This window comes from Zootoca vivipara, chromosome 13 (genome assembly GCF_965207765.1).
Source record: "Zootoca vivipara chromosome 13, rZooViv2.hap1.1, whole genome shotgun sequence".
NCBI lineage: Eukaryota > Metazoa > Chordata > Lepidosauria > Squamata > Lacertidae > Zootoca > Zootoca vivipara.
Window position 1 is genome coordinate 16,580,651 of NC_142596.1, and position 15,882 is coordinate 16,596,532.

Sequence of the window (15,882 nt, forward strand, 5' to 3'; positions counted from 1 at the left end):
CATCAGAAATGAGAGAGAAAAACCACTATAATCTACACGATAGCCAAAGGTCTGGAACCCAAATCATGCAAGCCAATGCAAACCACAGCGGTACCTCGGTTTAAGTACACAATTGGTTCCGGAAGTCTGTACTTAACCTGAAGCGTACTTAACCTGATGCGAACTTTCCCATTGAAAGTAATGGAAAGTGGATTAATCCGTTCCAGATGGGTCCGCGGAGTACTTAAACTGAAAGTACTCAAACCGAAGCATACTTAAACCGAGGTATGACTGTACTGTTGTGGTTTTAGTTCATAAATAATTTTGTTGTCTTATGGGTGGTTTTCATGTCTTCCTTCCAATGAAATCCATTGAATTACAAAATTAATTGAAGGTAGCAACAAGAGGAAATCTTGGACACATCAAGAACCAAGTGTGGGGAACCAATTTTGGGGGAAACGGTCTTAAAAATTGTCTCAATTTGTGGCTGATTTCGTAAAAAAAATGGAAAATTGATAAAAAAACAATGTGGCAAGAAATAATAACAATTACATAATTAATTACATTAGTTTTGGCCAATGTAATGGCAAGTTGAAGGATGACAGTTTCAGTAAAATCCGAACTGTAGTGCCTGCTGCTTCCTTGCTAATGCCTCTTGCTTGCCTGAATGGAGGATAAAAGGGGTGGGTTGGTGGGTGTAGAACAGGCACCCCCAAACTGCGGCCCTCCAGATGTTTTGGCCTACAACTCCCATGATCCCTAGCTAAGAGGACCAGTGGTCAGGGATGATGGGAATTGTAGTCCAAAACATCTGGAGGGCTGGAATTTGGGGGTGCCTGGTGTAGAATCTAGCCTACTGTACAAACAGTGTTAGAAACACAGACACATAACTTAGTCGCCAAATGGCTCCTTAAAGCAAGGTTACCGTCACCAAAACGGGATGTCTAGTTGCCAATTTGGGGCAAGACACCTCTAAAGTCCTATTTTTCAAATGATGAACTGACTGCAATTGATTCTGTTAAATATCTGGCTAGTTCAGATGACAACCTTGAGCTAGGTTAAGAGCTTTGAGAACTTAAAAGAAGAAAAGTCACTTGATCCAGGGACAGTCCATATATATATATATATATATATATATATACACATACAGTGGAACCTCGGTTTATGAACACCTCGGTTTATGAATTTTCGGTTTATGAACACCGTGGACCCATCTGGAATGGATTAATTCATTTTCCATTACTTTCAATGGGAAAGTTCACTTCAGTTTATGAACGCTTCAGTTTATGAACAGACTTCCGGAACCAATTACACCCATGCTTCAGTTTATGAACGCTTCAGTTTAAGTACTCCGCGGACCCGTCTGGAACGGATTAATCCACTTTCCATTACTTTCAATGGAAAAGTTCGCTTCAGTTTATGAACGCTTCAGTTTATGAACAGACTTCCGGAACCAATTGTGTTCATAAACCGAGGTACCACTGTATATATATATGGCTATTCCAACCTCTTTTTCTTAATGATGACACAGACCATTCACAACATAAGAATATTCTTCAAAGATGGAGCACCGGGGGGGGGGGAGGCATGGCAACGGGCACAATTTTGAGAGGGGGTGCAAACAGGTGCCCCCACAGCAAGCACCTTCATCAGAGCCTGGCTCCACATCAGGAGCTGTGCCTTGGCTGCAGCGCTTGTCCCTGGCAAAGCTCTGCCCATCGGGTCAGGCCTGACCCGAGGGAGGAGAGCAGGTGAGTGGGTAGAAGCGCTGCTGCCCACCCTACTTGGCCACAGCACACCCTGCACCCAGTGGCGGCAGAGAACAGCCCTTCTCGGCCACAGCGAGGCATGCGCAGCTACAGCAGCACCATCACCGGGTCTGGTTTGACCCAGCATCAGAGAGTAGGAGAGTTGGCAGCTGGGGGGGGGGAAGCATTTTGGTTCCTGAAATTCATTCTGATTGTGCAGATAAAATATAGCGGATAGAATTCCACAGGATGGGGGATAAGTGCGGGGGAACAGTCCGCATCCAACGAACCCCAGGCACACACATCCAGATCAGCGCCGGATTTACGTATAAGCTAAACAAGCTATAGCTTAGGGCCCCACTGTCTTGGGGGCCCCCCCAAAAAAATAAAGGAAGGGAAACACAAGATGTACATTTCCAAAATATAAGATGAAAAAAACCCACATACAGCAACAGTGTTTTGTGTTGTGTAGGCTCCTATGATGTAAGTAATGGGCCCTGCCTGCTCGCCTGCTCCCTAAAATATCACTGGTTTGCTCATTTCTATATATAGGGTGCCTACATTCCGCATGGACTGGTTGCATGGCAACATGTGCAAATGGCTTTAGATACCTATTAGGTCCAGAAATTACTATATACAGTGGTACCTCTCAACATGAAATTAATTAGTTCCACAAGTCGTCTTGTGTTGTGATAATTCCGTCTTGTGAAGTGCGGTTTCCCATAGGAATGCATTGAAATTTAATGTGTTCCTATGGTGGGGGAGTGCAAAAAAGGCGCCGACTCACCCGCCATGGCCGCTCCAGAAGTTCTTAAGGCTGTGGGGAGGGGGAAGCAGGAGGAGGGCCAGGGAGAGGCTCCCTCCCTCCTTCCCCAGCAGCCGGACCCTCGCACCCAAGCAGACAGACAGCCCGTTCGCGTGCAGGCAGGCAGGCTTAAGGTGAGTGAGGGGGGATCCCGCTGCTGCGGAAGCCGGGCACTTGGTTGCAAGTGGCCAATAGTCAGGTGCAAAATGCACCTGGCACCTGGCTAATTTCGAACACTGTGTAAAAACATGTAAATCATTGCTCCACCCCCATTTGCTTTTAGCCCCACTACCACTGGGTTGTGGCCTCTGAAAGGTTGCCTAGAAGAGAGTGTGGTCCTTGGGCTGGAAAAGGGTTTCCCACCTCTGGCTTGAAAGCGGGGGGCGGGGGATATTAAGGAGAAGCTTGATAGGATATGGATGGGTAGCTTGTGTTAAGGATAGAGGGAGGCAAAGGCACTCCTAGGCTACAGCATGAGGGAACACAGGCTGTGCTGAAGCAGAGTTGCAGTTGCACTGCTGGTGACATTTTCCACGCTGCTGGACCAGGTCAATGGCCCATCTAGTTCAGCATCCTGTTCTCACAGTGGCCAACCAGATGACTGTGGGAAACCAGGGAGCAGGACATGAGCAGAACAGCTCTCTTCCCACTAGTGGTCCCCAGTAAAAAAGGTAAAGGTAAAGGCCCCCTGGATGGTTAAGTCCATTCAAAAGCAGCTATGGGGTTGTGGCGCTCATCTTGCTTTCAGGCCGAGGGAGCGGGCGTTTGTCCACAGACAGTTTCCCAGGTCATGTGGCCAGCAGGACTAAACCGCTTCTGGTGCAACAGAACACCCAGAGCGCACGGAAACACTGTTTACCTTCCCACCGTATTTATCTACTTGCACTGCTGTGCTTTCAAACTGCTAGGTTGGCAGGAGCTGGGACACAGCAACGGGACCTCACTCTGTCGCGGGATTTGAACTGCCGACCTTCTGATTGGCAAGCCCAAGAGCCTCAGTGGTTTAGATCACAGCGCCACCCACGTCCCTGGTACCCAATAATTAGCATTGCCCCTGTTCTGGAGGTAACACACAGCCATCATGCCTAGTAGTCAACCAACAGGCTTCTCCTCCATGCCTTTGTCCAGTCCTCCAAAGTGCCACCATCCTAGGCTTTGGAAAACATGTGACACACTTGCCATAAAAGCTGGCCCATACTGCAGTAACAGTTTTCAAACACACAAACACGTCACAAGTACTCTCTCCCTGCCCCAAAATCATTAATATTAGAATCCAGAAACATAAAGTTATGGCAGAATTGATTTAGGTTCCATATCCATCAAACCTCCTGAATTCTAAAAATGCACAAAACTATTGATGAAGTTAGTGCAGAAATTGCCTCCCATCAAAGGAGGACAGGAAGGTCTGGGGGCCTTTCTTGGTCAACGGTTTCAGAACATAATCACAAAAGGCCAACATTTCTTCCAGGGCTCATACAAATGTAAAGGCTGGTGCCTACATTTCTCAATAGATGCAGGAGGCTGGCTCCTACAGATTTTGTTCTGGACTCAGTGTGAGTCCAGTGGATCAGTTTTGCCCAAAACAATGGAGGAAGAAGTGGATTGCAAAGTTGCCAACTTTTTAAGCGTCCCCCGTTCTTCTGCCTTCTACAGAAGCCTGATCTGCAGAGATTAGCAGCGGACAACTTTCATCCTTTCCTAGCACTAAAAAGCTCCACCTGCTACCACTTCCTGCACTTCAAGCACATACAAGAAAGGAACAGGATTGGGATTTGTTTTTAACTTATCAGTTGGCACCCATAAGGGGATGGGCCTATTATATCAGATGGCAGAACACATGCTTTCCATGCCGAATATCCCAGGTTCCATCTCCCTCACCTTCAGGTTTCCAGAAGGAGATCAGATTGTGTGAAAGATGACACCCAAAGGGCCAATCAGAACAGACAAAAGAACTGGATATGTCAAGGGAGGATTCTGGCAGGGCTGCCTGCTGCCTGGGTCTCCGCAAGAGCATTATAAATGTTCCCCCTATGGATGCATCCGTGGGAACATCAGCATGCCTACTCAGAAGCAAGCCCCACTGAGCCCAGCGGGGCTTTCTCCCGAGGAAGCCTGCGGGCGACTGAAACCTTAGTAACAGCAACGGGCGACAGTAACCAAAGGTGCAGGTGGTGAGGGCCGATGACACGGCGGCGCTTTCCCCCCAGGGGCCATCCCTCGGGGTGGGGGTGGGGGGACACCCCTGCGGGGTTGCTGGTGTGCGTGTGTATGTGTGAGATCGCACCGGTACCTCCGAACCAAGACGTTTCTGTCAGCAGCAGCAGGAGCAGCAGCAGCGCCCACAGCTACTCACCGGGTGGATTAACAGCCGCCGGCGTTGCCATCTTGTCTCTGGAAGAACTAAGATAAATTGCGAGCTGGGGGGCAGCTGGAGGGGGCTGGCTATAAGGTGGACCGAGGAGGAGGAGGAGGGCTGATGCTCTGCTGCGCAGCCCAAGGAAGATGGGGAGGGACGGGTCGGAGCAGCCTCCCCGCCCGCAGTCACACAAAGGCAGGCGTCCGCGCAAGGGGATCCGCGCGCGCGGCGAGGCTGGGAAATGCAGCTGGGGGCGCTCGGGCTGCTTGCGCGCGGCTGGCCAAAATGTCTGATCTGATGAGAATCCTTTTTTTCCTCTCTCTCCCCCCCTTTTTTTGCAATCGCTTCTACACATGCTCAGCCCGCACACACCCCTCCCCTCGCTGCCCACCTCAGTCCGAAGTGAGCATGTGCCAAGGAACTGCACATGTGCGCTGGCCAAGTGAAGCTGCTGCCCTCACTTTGCGCCCTCAGCCTCGCTCGCTTGGGTACCTCTCCCTCTCCATCAAGGGCGCACGCTGCCGCTGCGTGTCATATGCCGCTAATACGCAATAAAAAAAACAACCTCAAACGCTGTAACATTTAATAAATTTAGTGTCATTACTTACTGCTAAAGTCCTGCTGAGGTTTTTTTTTTTTAACCCCCTAGTAAAAAAAAGTATCAAATGCGAAAACATAATTGTGTGCGAGCGCTATACCTTTGAAGCACATTCTTCCCCGCAAAGAATTCTGGGCACTGTAGTTTACCCCTTATGGAGTTGCAATTGCCATCAACCCTCAACAAACTACGAGGCACAGAATTCCTTGAGGGGATGAATGTGCTTTAAATATAATACGCAAACAAGTAAATTTATATTTAATTATAGTACTTAATTTTGTGAGTTTGAGAGGCAGGGTTAGGCTATATGCCTGAGTCCCCTTTCTAATCCCTGGATCCAACAAGAATTCAATTGCTGGAATAGCCAGGGCAGCTTCTTGGTGAGGTCATGGCCCCCAAGTATGGCTCATTAAGTGGCTCTGTGCTAGAAGGGAAATAGATGCAAAAGTTGGTGTGTGAACTAGAAGTATGGAGCTGGAAGCAGGCTGGGCAACTGGAGCGACAGAGCCATGCCTGATCTCAGCTGGGATCCGAGACTGTGGCTTTGGGAGAAGCAAGACTCTATTGGGGTGTTAATCCTGTGAGCCCCTCCATCATAGGCTCACATTGTATATATGGGCAAATATCCTGCATTTCTGGATCTATTTATTCTGAGTGCACTATGTTTATGGTTTGATGAACAACACAAAGAACTTCATTGACTGGTAGGAAAGAAATGTAAATAATAAAATGGGCGCCATTCATTATCCTAGGACAGGGGTTCCCAAACTGTAGCCCGTGAACCACAGTAGTCAGTGAGCTCCATTCAGGTGGTCTGTGACGTGTTTGCATTAAATGAGAGTAGCAGTGTGGTGTAGTGGTTAGAGTGTTGGACTAGGACCAGGTGGGAGACCAGGGTTCAAATCCCCACTCTGCCATGAAGCTCTCACTGGGTGACCTTAGGCCAGTCACTGCCTCTCAGCCTAACCTACTTTACAGGGTTGTTCTGAGTTATAAAATGCAGAGGAGAAGAAATTTCTAGGCCACCTTGAGCTTCTTGGAGGAAAAGTGGAATATAAAGGCATTTTTTTTAAAAAAAAATCATATTGATTTTAAATTGTATTTAATGGCTTCTTATATTTTTATTGTATTAAAATCCAAATTGTAAGACAAGGTAACAAAGAAAAGAAGCAATAAAAATATAATTAAAAACCATGCAGCATCTAGCATGGCACATTACAAGTAGGCAGAAAATTCATTAAATAGTTCTCAAAGATCATCAATAATTTTCAAGTTGTCCAGCAGGGCAGGGAACTGCTGTTTTAGGCTGTGCCAGAAACCCTCCTCCCAAAGAGGTAGCTTATCCCACCCTCTTCCCTTGCAGGAACACCAGTATTTAACTGAAGGAAGGGCACTATTCAGAGACCTTATGTAACTGGAAAATACAAACAAGGCTGCAATCCTAAACTTGCTTGCTTGAAAATGTATCCCATTATCAAAATCAATGCTTACTGTTTAACTACATATTGATCCGTTAAATTTATTGCTCTGTTGAGAGTATTTACTTTGAAGTTAAATTCTAACAAACAGAGAAAAGTGTGAAATGTGCTATTATTTATGCTTTAAAAAGGTAAAGGACCCCTGACAGTTAAATCCAGTTGCAAACGACTCTGGGGTTGTGACAAATGTGCCGACATTTGTCCGCAGACAGTTTTTCCGGGTCATGTGGCCAGTATGACTAACCCGCTTCTGGCGAAACCAGAGCAGCGCACGGAAACACCGTTCACCTTCCTGCTGGAGTGGTACCTACAGTATTTATCTACTTGCACTTTTACATGCTTTCGAAATGCTAGGTTGGCAGGAGCTGGGACTGAGCAACAAGAGCTCACTCCGTCGTGGGAATTCGAACCGCCGACCTTCCGATCGGCAAGCCCTAGGCTCAGTGGTTTAGACCACAGCACTACAATTCCTGGAGTGATTTAACAATCAATCCCTCTTCCCAGGGAACGCTGGGAATTGTAGTTCTGCGAGGGGCATAGGTGGTCTGCTAACTCTCAGCATCCTTAACGAACTACAGTTCCCAGGATTCTTTGCAGGAAGTCACGGCTGTTTAAAGTGGATTATTCTAAAATATGGTGCAGACAGGGCATAAAGAATGCAGTTTAGTGGGTGCTGCTAAAAGAAGCGAACAACCAACTCACAGGAGTGAGGAGCAGTGCAAGGCAGGATAGACCTTTCATTTACTGGATGAGTAACCCCTAGTCTCCTAATAATTAAGATGCAAATTGGTATAGAGGGCTATATTTTATCATGCACACAAAGTCAGCTTTGGCAGAACAATAATGAGCTGCACCATCCTGAGAAAGTGCTTAAACTTCCAGCCCCTTGATGGTTTATTGGTTTTGTATATATATATAATTTTAAGAAAATGATTAATTAAAAACAATTGAACATCACACAATATATTTTCTGCACTGATCTCTTTGGGAGCTTAATGAAAACTCATAGGGCTTCTTCTTTCGAAAATTATAAAAGGAGAAATGAATGTATTTGCTTTAAACTAGGGGGTTTGTCTTAGAAACAGCCGGACAAAATTAGATGTGGGTGATATGTGATCAATGCCCCCGATCCCCTAGCACTACAAATCTATTGCTGTTCTGGGACAGGGGGCAGAAAGACTCCCATGACTGTTCCATCAAACAAAACATCTCCAAAGACTCACAGATCTGGGTATATTTCCAAAGGATTTACATGTTTACAGCAAAGATGGTCTTTGTAGTTGGACTACAAGTCCCATCATCCACCGCCGGCATGGCTAGCAGGCAAGAATGATGTGAACTGTAGTCCAGCAACAGGTTATCCTCCCTGCCAGCTGGGATCCAGAATATTGTGAGGGATAATAATGAATAATAATAATTGTACCATTGCCCCAGCCACTCTGGGCGGCTTCCAACATATATAAAAACATAATAAAACATTAAACATTTTTTAAACTCCCTATACGGGGCTACCTTCAGATGTCTTCTAAAGGTTGTACAGTTATCTATCTCCTCAAGTCATGATTCCCCACCCCGCACCCCTTCTGAGCAGCACTGTAAACAAGTCCCTTATAAGATGTAAACATTTGGAAATCTGGTTTTAAATGAGACTTGGCCTCTCCATCTTTCCAACCGCAACTCTTATTATGATGCCAATGACATTTCATGTGTAATTCAATTTAGCCTTGTAGATGAAAGAAGAGAGGAAAAACTCTCAACAACCCTCCAGTCCTAATCAAACCTCTCAGTTGTATTGTTTTATCTTGAGCAGACTGCATAGCAGTAGAGTTCTTTATTGATGACCCAACTGGAAAGCATGCATGAGATACAGATTACCTCCCCCAACTAAAAAAGAAGTGTGAATTAAAATTGCATACTATATACCATGAGAAATTCTGCGGCGCAGAGTTAGCCTCTGAATCAAATATATGGAACAAAGGGGTCTTTGAGTAACTGCTAGAAAGAAAATCATTGTTGACTTGCACAGCATTTTCACCTCTTTACAGAAGGCGGATCGACCCACTGCAGACATCATTTATGTTGACCAAGACATCCCAATATATGGCAATATATTCAGTATACCCAGAGACATATTCTAAACACACCAACTAGTCTCTTACTTAATGTGTTATGCTGATCAATACTGTACTAATAATGCTAGGACATAGTAGCAACTTTGCAAAACTGCATGGGCGCCTTAATGAACATATGGGGCTTCCTTGCAAAAGACTCATTTGTGCACATCAACAAAACACATTGAGCTCTCCTCCTCCATGACTGTTTCGGTTGTGTGAAGCATTAGTGTGGGTAAAGGAAAAGGACCCGTGCACAGTTGAGTCCCATCAAAGGTGACTATGGGGTTGCAGCACTCATCTCGCTTTCAGACTGAGGGAGCTGGCGTTTGTCCACAGACAGATTTCCGGGTCATGTGGCCAGCAGGACGAAACCACTTCTGGCGCAACAGAACACCGAGATGGAAGCCAGAGCACACGGAAATGCCGTTTTACCTTCCCGCCGCAGCGGTACCTATTTATCTACTTGCACTGGCATGCTTTCGAACTGCTAGGTTGGCAGGAGCTGGGACAGAGCAACGGGAGCTCACCCCGTCAGGGGGATTCAAACCGCCAGCCTTCTGATTGGCAAGCCCAAGAGGCTCAGTGGTTTAGATCACAGCACCACCATCAGATATCCACAAGGACCTTGGGCAATGGCATGCTAATGCTGCATGCAACTGGGCCAGCACTCTTGGGACAGAAATGCTCAAACATTACCCTTGTGAATGGACATAGGCTTGGGATTCCACCTAGGGCAGTTGCAAGACATACGGTTGCTATCAGCCCAGAGATGGAAATGATATAAAGTCCCTACCTCAGAAGAATGGCAAACTGTTGGACTATGCCGAAATGGCAAAACTGACCAGAAAGCTCAGGAACCAAGAAGACCAGAACTTTAACAAAGAATTTATCTTGGAGACCACTGTAAGCAGATGAAAACATTAGCAGAATTGCAGGAACATTCATAATGTAGCAAGTACTATGGAGATAATGGATTTATATAAAATATGAACTACAGTGGTGCCTCGCAAGACGAATTTAATTCGTTCCGCGAGTCAATTCGTTTTGCGAAAAATTCGTCTTGCGAATCGCGGTTTCCCATAGGAATGCATTGAAATTTCTTTTTTTGCCCATAGGAACGCATTAATTAAATTTCAATGCATTCCTATGGGAAACCGCAATTCGTGAGACGAATTTTTCGCAAAACGAATTCGTATTGTGAGTCACCTATATAATCGCAAGACACATTCGTCTTGCGAAAAACTCGTCTTGCAGGGCATTCGTTTTGCGAGGTACCACTGTATTGAAAAAGATGCAGTAGAAAAGGTTTGATAATAGGACCCACGCAGAAAGGTTGGAAGTCCAGAGATTTGGAGGAATCTCCAAATGTGTATGGTTGTGTTGTTATAATTTTATACTTTTAAAATAAAATAAAAATTATTTCAAAAAATAAAAATAAACATGGAGATGCCAGGGATTGAACCTGGAACCTTCAACACTCAAAGCTGATGCTCTACCTCTGGCCCTTCCCTAAGAGATAGGTGCTATGGTCTCTAGACATACTGGCTTGGCAGGAAACCCCTTGAAAATCCCCTTCAGACACGCAGACGATTGGACTGAGAAAGGTGGTGTAAGAAATTATAACTGTGCACATAAATAAAATGGCCAGTTGGCAACCCTACCCACACTCAACCTTGGCCAACAGCCAAGAGGCAAAGGCTGCCTACGCTGGTGAACACGATGAATAATTTGCAGTTTTTATTGCACATGATTAAATATGAATCCAGGTTCTTTTGAGTGCTTCCTGGTCATCTGACTGTGTAACAACATAAACAGCGGCATGAACCTTAATATGTTTTCTCCCCAGAAAAACAACAACCGTGTTGCTCTAATGGAATATACTTTAACTGAGCTCTGCATGACCAGAAGCAGTCGCATCAAGACACAAACACTGTGTGTGTGTGTGTGTGTGTGTGTGAGAGAGAGAGAGAGAGAGAGAGAGAGAGAGAGAGAGAGAGAGAGAGAGAGAGAGAGAGAGAGAGAGAGCGCAAAACATTGTGGAATGTAGTGTGCTGAATGCTATGACTTAGCACTTATTTACCCTTTTACTCTCTTAAAAAATAAATAAATATGTGGACATTAAAAATTGAAACTATAATCCAAGTCTCCCTTCCCCTGGGAGAGTAGAGAGCCCGTTGCTATTAGGTCCTGTCATTGGTATATAAAGCCCTCAACAACTTGGGGTATCTGTACTTGAAGAATCACCTCCCTGCATCTATGACCACACAAGTACTTTGGTCTGTGGAATCAGTAGGGCTCTTTTTAAGATGGAACTTGCTGCAACTCAGTTCCATCACTTCTCAAGTGGGCGACCATTGCCATTTTAAGAGAACAAGGGAGGCGTTCATGGTGAGTTCTGGCACCCCTTTTTATAGAAAAATAGCACTGGAATCAGCATTTTACAAGTGGCACATAATATTCCTTCTGCATTTGCAAGGAACCGAGCCTTTGGTGTGGCAGCACCTATACTTTGGAACTAAGGGACGCGGGTGGCGCTATGGTCTAAACCACTGAGCCTCTTGGGCTTGCCAATCGGAAGGTCGGCGGTTCAAATCCCCACGACGGAGTGAGCTCCCATTGCTCTGTCCCAGCTCCTGCCAACCTAGCAGTTCAAAAGCACGCCAGTGCAAGTAGATAAATAGGTACTGCTGTGGCAGGAAGGTAAACGGCGTTCTCGTGTGCTCTGGTTTCTGTCATGGTGTTCTGCCACGCCAAGCAGTGCACATGACCTGGAAAGCTGTCTGTGGACAAACGCCGGCTCCCTCGGCCTGAATCAAGATGAGCGCCGCAACCCCATAGTCACCTTTGACTGGACTTAACCGTCCAGGAGTCCTTTACCTTTTTTTTTTTTTACTTTGGAACTCCCTGCCTGTTTAGGGCACCTGCTAAAACCATTTTTGTGGGTGTGGTAAACCCAGGGATGCAAATTTGATGCGCATTCTAGTACATACTTTTATTTTTATTTGTAATTTGTTGGTTTTTGGTTGGTGGTGTGGCGGTGGGATATATAATCTTGTCTTAAAACACATTTTAAAAAATATTTTTAAAAACCTTCTAACTCTATTTAGAAAAGAAAAGAAAATTAGCCACCCTTTCACCTGGGAGGGAAAATGTTAGGCTTGTTTCCGACATTTGATTTTTATTTGCAGTTTGAGTGCCTATTTTATACCAGCTGTTTATGGGTTTTGATGCTCGAGCAGCAGGTATATAAATCCTGATAAATATTTTTTTTAAAAAAAACCCCACATTAAGAGAGGTTGATGAGGAGACAGATGTTTCATTTAAATTTCATAATATTTAGAAACGAAAGTCTGTTGCTTGACTGATCTCCCAGTCTCTTTGCATTCGTTGGCCAGAATTGTTGGAAAGACCAGAGTAGCTTTACTTCTTATATATGTTTATTTCACATAGCTGCCAAGTCTCCCGTATTCCCCGGGAAACCCCCGTTTTTCCAGCTGTCCCCAGCCGAAAAAAACGGATTTTTTTGTTTTCCCCCCGGTTTATTCTGGCGCGGCGGCCATTTTGGAAATGGGCAGAGCATGCTCAGAAGCGACTTTTGATGCTGCTTTGCCCAGTTCCAAAATGGCTGCAGCGCGACTTCTGGTGCTGTAGCCATTTTGGCACAGGGCAGAGCAGCATCAAAAGTCGCTCCTGAGCATGCTCCGCCCAGTTCCAAAATGGCGGCAGCGCTACTTCCGGTCTGCTACTTCCGGTCCAGTCCCTTATTTCTCAGGCCGGAACTTGGCAGGTATGTTATTTCATCACGTAGTATCATTGAGACATCAGGTAGCAGAGGGGACCATCTGACCTGCTTTGCACGGGACAACCCACTGTTTGAAGGCCTGTACAGGCAAAGAGATGAAAAATGAGTAAGAAGGAAGAGCAGGGGCCTCACACCTTCCCATCAGAAGTGAACAGTTGCAAGACAGCGGAATGAGCAGGAAGTTCCAGTTTCTCCATGTTTTTCCAACTTTAAATTCAATTCTCCATGCTTCCACATCAGTTTGGGATTTTTTAAAAAACAACATGCCCATGTGAAAATTCATCAATGCTTCAGTGTGAATTTCTCCTAACAGACATGCTTGTATGCAATTTTGACTAAGATGTACACTTTTTTTGCAAAGAAATTTCCCCTAATTTAATGTATTTATATGTGTCATTTTCACTAATGATAGTGTTTATATGCATGTTTTACCATAGGCATGTGCATTTTTGTAACACATTACTTGACTAGAGAACTGCATTGCAGAATCCAGAGAAGTGTAAATTTTAATTCGGTTTGTGTAAGGTTTCAGAAATGCATATTAGATAGATTTGTCTTTAAATGTGAAGGGAATCACACACACACACCAATTCCTAGCAGGGACGCAAGTCACCTAGTCACTACTCTGGTGAAATGTCTTGTATTTCTGTTTAAATTATACAGTCATACCTCGGTTTGTGACCGCAATCCATTCCGCGGAGCCGGTCGCTCCCTGAATCGGTCACTCCCTGTTGTACGCTTCTGCGCTTGCGCGAAGAGCCGATAGAGCTCTTCTGCGCATGCACGCGCTGCGCAGGTCGCTTCTGCATATCCAAGCGCTGCGGAACCCGGATGTAAACACTTCCGGGTCCGCGGTGGTCGGAAACCGAAGCGGTCGCAAACAGACACAGTCGCAAACCGAGGTATGACTGTATTAACTTATAGATTTGCATACAAGGGATGAGGGTGGCGCTGTGGTCTAAACCCCAGAGCCTAGAGCTGGTCGTTTGGAAGGTCAGCAGTTCGAAACCCTGCGACGGGGTGAGCTCCCATTGTTCGGTCCCTGCTCCTGCCAACCTAGCAGTTCAAAAGCATGTCAGGTGCAAGTACAGTGGTACCTCAGGTTACAAACGCTTCAGGTTACAGACTCCGCTAACCCAGAAATAGTACCTCAGGTTAAGAACTTTGCTTCAGGATGAGAACAGAAATCGTGCTCCGGCGGCGCGGCAGCAGCAGGAGGCCCCATTAGCTAAAGTGCTTCAGGTTAAGAACAGTTTCAGGTTAAGAACGGACCTCCGGAACAAATGAAGTTCTTAACCACAGGTACCACTGTAGATAAATAGTTACCTCTCTGGCAGGAAGGTAAACGGTGTTTCCGTGTGCTGCTCTGGTTCGCCAGAAGTGGCTTAGTCATGCTGGCCACATGACCCGGAAAAACTGCCTGCGGACAAACGTCAGCTCCCTCGGCCAGTAAAGCGAGATGAGCACAGCAAGCCCAGAGTCGTTTGTGACTGGATTTAGCTGTCAGGGGTCTTTTACCTTTACCTTTTTATAGATTTGCATCTATTCAAATAAATTAGCGTATGCAAATCAGTGTCCTCTTTTTTATTCTTTGCCTAGGCATAAATGGCTAGCCTATTGGATAGTTTCTTGTCATCTTTCTACCTCCTCATTTCACAGGCATTAACTTGGCTTGCTTTGTCTTCCGTTAAAACCAACCCTATTACAAAGCTACAAGCTGAAACCTATCTGCTCTGCAGGGCTTAGAATCCATTATCTTTAAAACTCAAATAGGCAATCTTTAAAGAAATTGGATCTCGGAGATCTGTGCCTTCCGGGCATTTTTTTCTTCCGCCTCTGATTTCCACCCATCCCTTTGGTTATTTTTCTCAGCGACTGCAGATAAGGGCAAACTTTTCGCTCAGTACATTCATAACAAGCAGTTTTTTCAAATTCCAGAAAACCAATGGCTACCCGGATGGCTGTTACCTATATCCAACGTTGGAGGCATTGGCCACTGTGAGAACAGAATGCTGGACAAAATCGGCCGCTGCCCTGATCTTACACTATTGCAGGAAAAGTGCTGTAATAAGGGTCAGGTCAAAAGCAAGGGGCAAAGATTTAATGTCCTCTACCACTCGCCTGCCCCCATGCTGGGGTCCCTTGGCCAATAAAGCGAGATGAGCATCGCAACCCCAGAGTCGGTCACGACTGGACCTAATGGTCAGGGGTCCCTTTACCTTTACCTTTACCTTTACCAGGGACATGGGTGGCACTGTGGGTTAAACCACAGAGCCTAGGGCTTGCTGATCAGAAGATCGGCGGTTCGAATCCCCACGACGGGGTGAGCTCCCGTTGCTTGGTCCCTGCTCCTGCCAACCTAGCAGTTCGAAAGCACCTCAAAGTGCAAGTAGATAAATTGGTACTGCTCTGGCGGGAAGGTAAACGGCATTTCCATGTGCTGCTCTGGTTCGCCAGAAGCGGCTTTGTCATGCTGGCCACATGACCTGGAAGCTGTACACCGGCTCCCTCGGCCAATAAAGTGAGATGAGCACCGCAACCCCAGAGTCGGTCACGACTGGACCCAATCTCCTGCCCCCATGCTGGGGTCACAAAGTCTATTGGATATAAATCTATCGTTGCTGTAAGGGTGACTCCCTACAGGGAGCCAGCCCCCATCATCCTGACGTCCACCTCGTCAAGTACAGAGAGCACCAGTGGTTCTGAAGCAGCCAGAGGGGGAGGAAGAGACTTTGAGTGGGAGAGAAATCAGAATGAGGAACAATGGGAAAGCTCGGGGAGGAAACTGAAAGGGCACCCCTCCTTCCGGCGCAAGAAGTAAGGATGTCAAGGGGAGGCGTTTTGGGGTGCCCCGACTACTTTGCTGGCGTATGAACAGACGTACGCCATTGCCGGATTCTGATTCGGGATGAGAGGTCATGTTTTAAGCTGTCTCTACACTGTAAATAAATAGCACAATAAACGTCTTTGAAGACAAACTGGACTCAAGCGGAGTTACTCGA

General features: G+C 46.0%; 1 protein-coding gene across 3 annotated transcripts in view; it reads right to left on the minus strand.

Moving 5' to 3' along the window:
- The window catches only part of ARNT2 (aryl hydrocarbon receptor nuclear translocator 2), a 147,014-nt gene extending 141,805 nt beyond the window's left edge, over positions 1–5,209 (minus strand). For 2 of the 3 annotated variants that reach the window (XM_035131344.3, XM_088656511.1), the window contains exon 1: positions 4,886–5,202. In XM_035131344.3, the coding sequence (XP_034987235.1) occupies positions 4,886–4,916 (31 nt within the window). In that variant the 5' untranslated portion in view covers positions 4,917–5,202. Of the gene's footprint in view, positions 1–4,885 lie in introns of all 3 variants that reach the window. The other variant, XM_088656510.1, reaches the window with a different exon arrangement.
- Between the last annotated feature and the right edge of the window lie 10,673 nt (positions 5,210–15,882).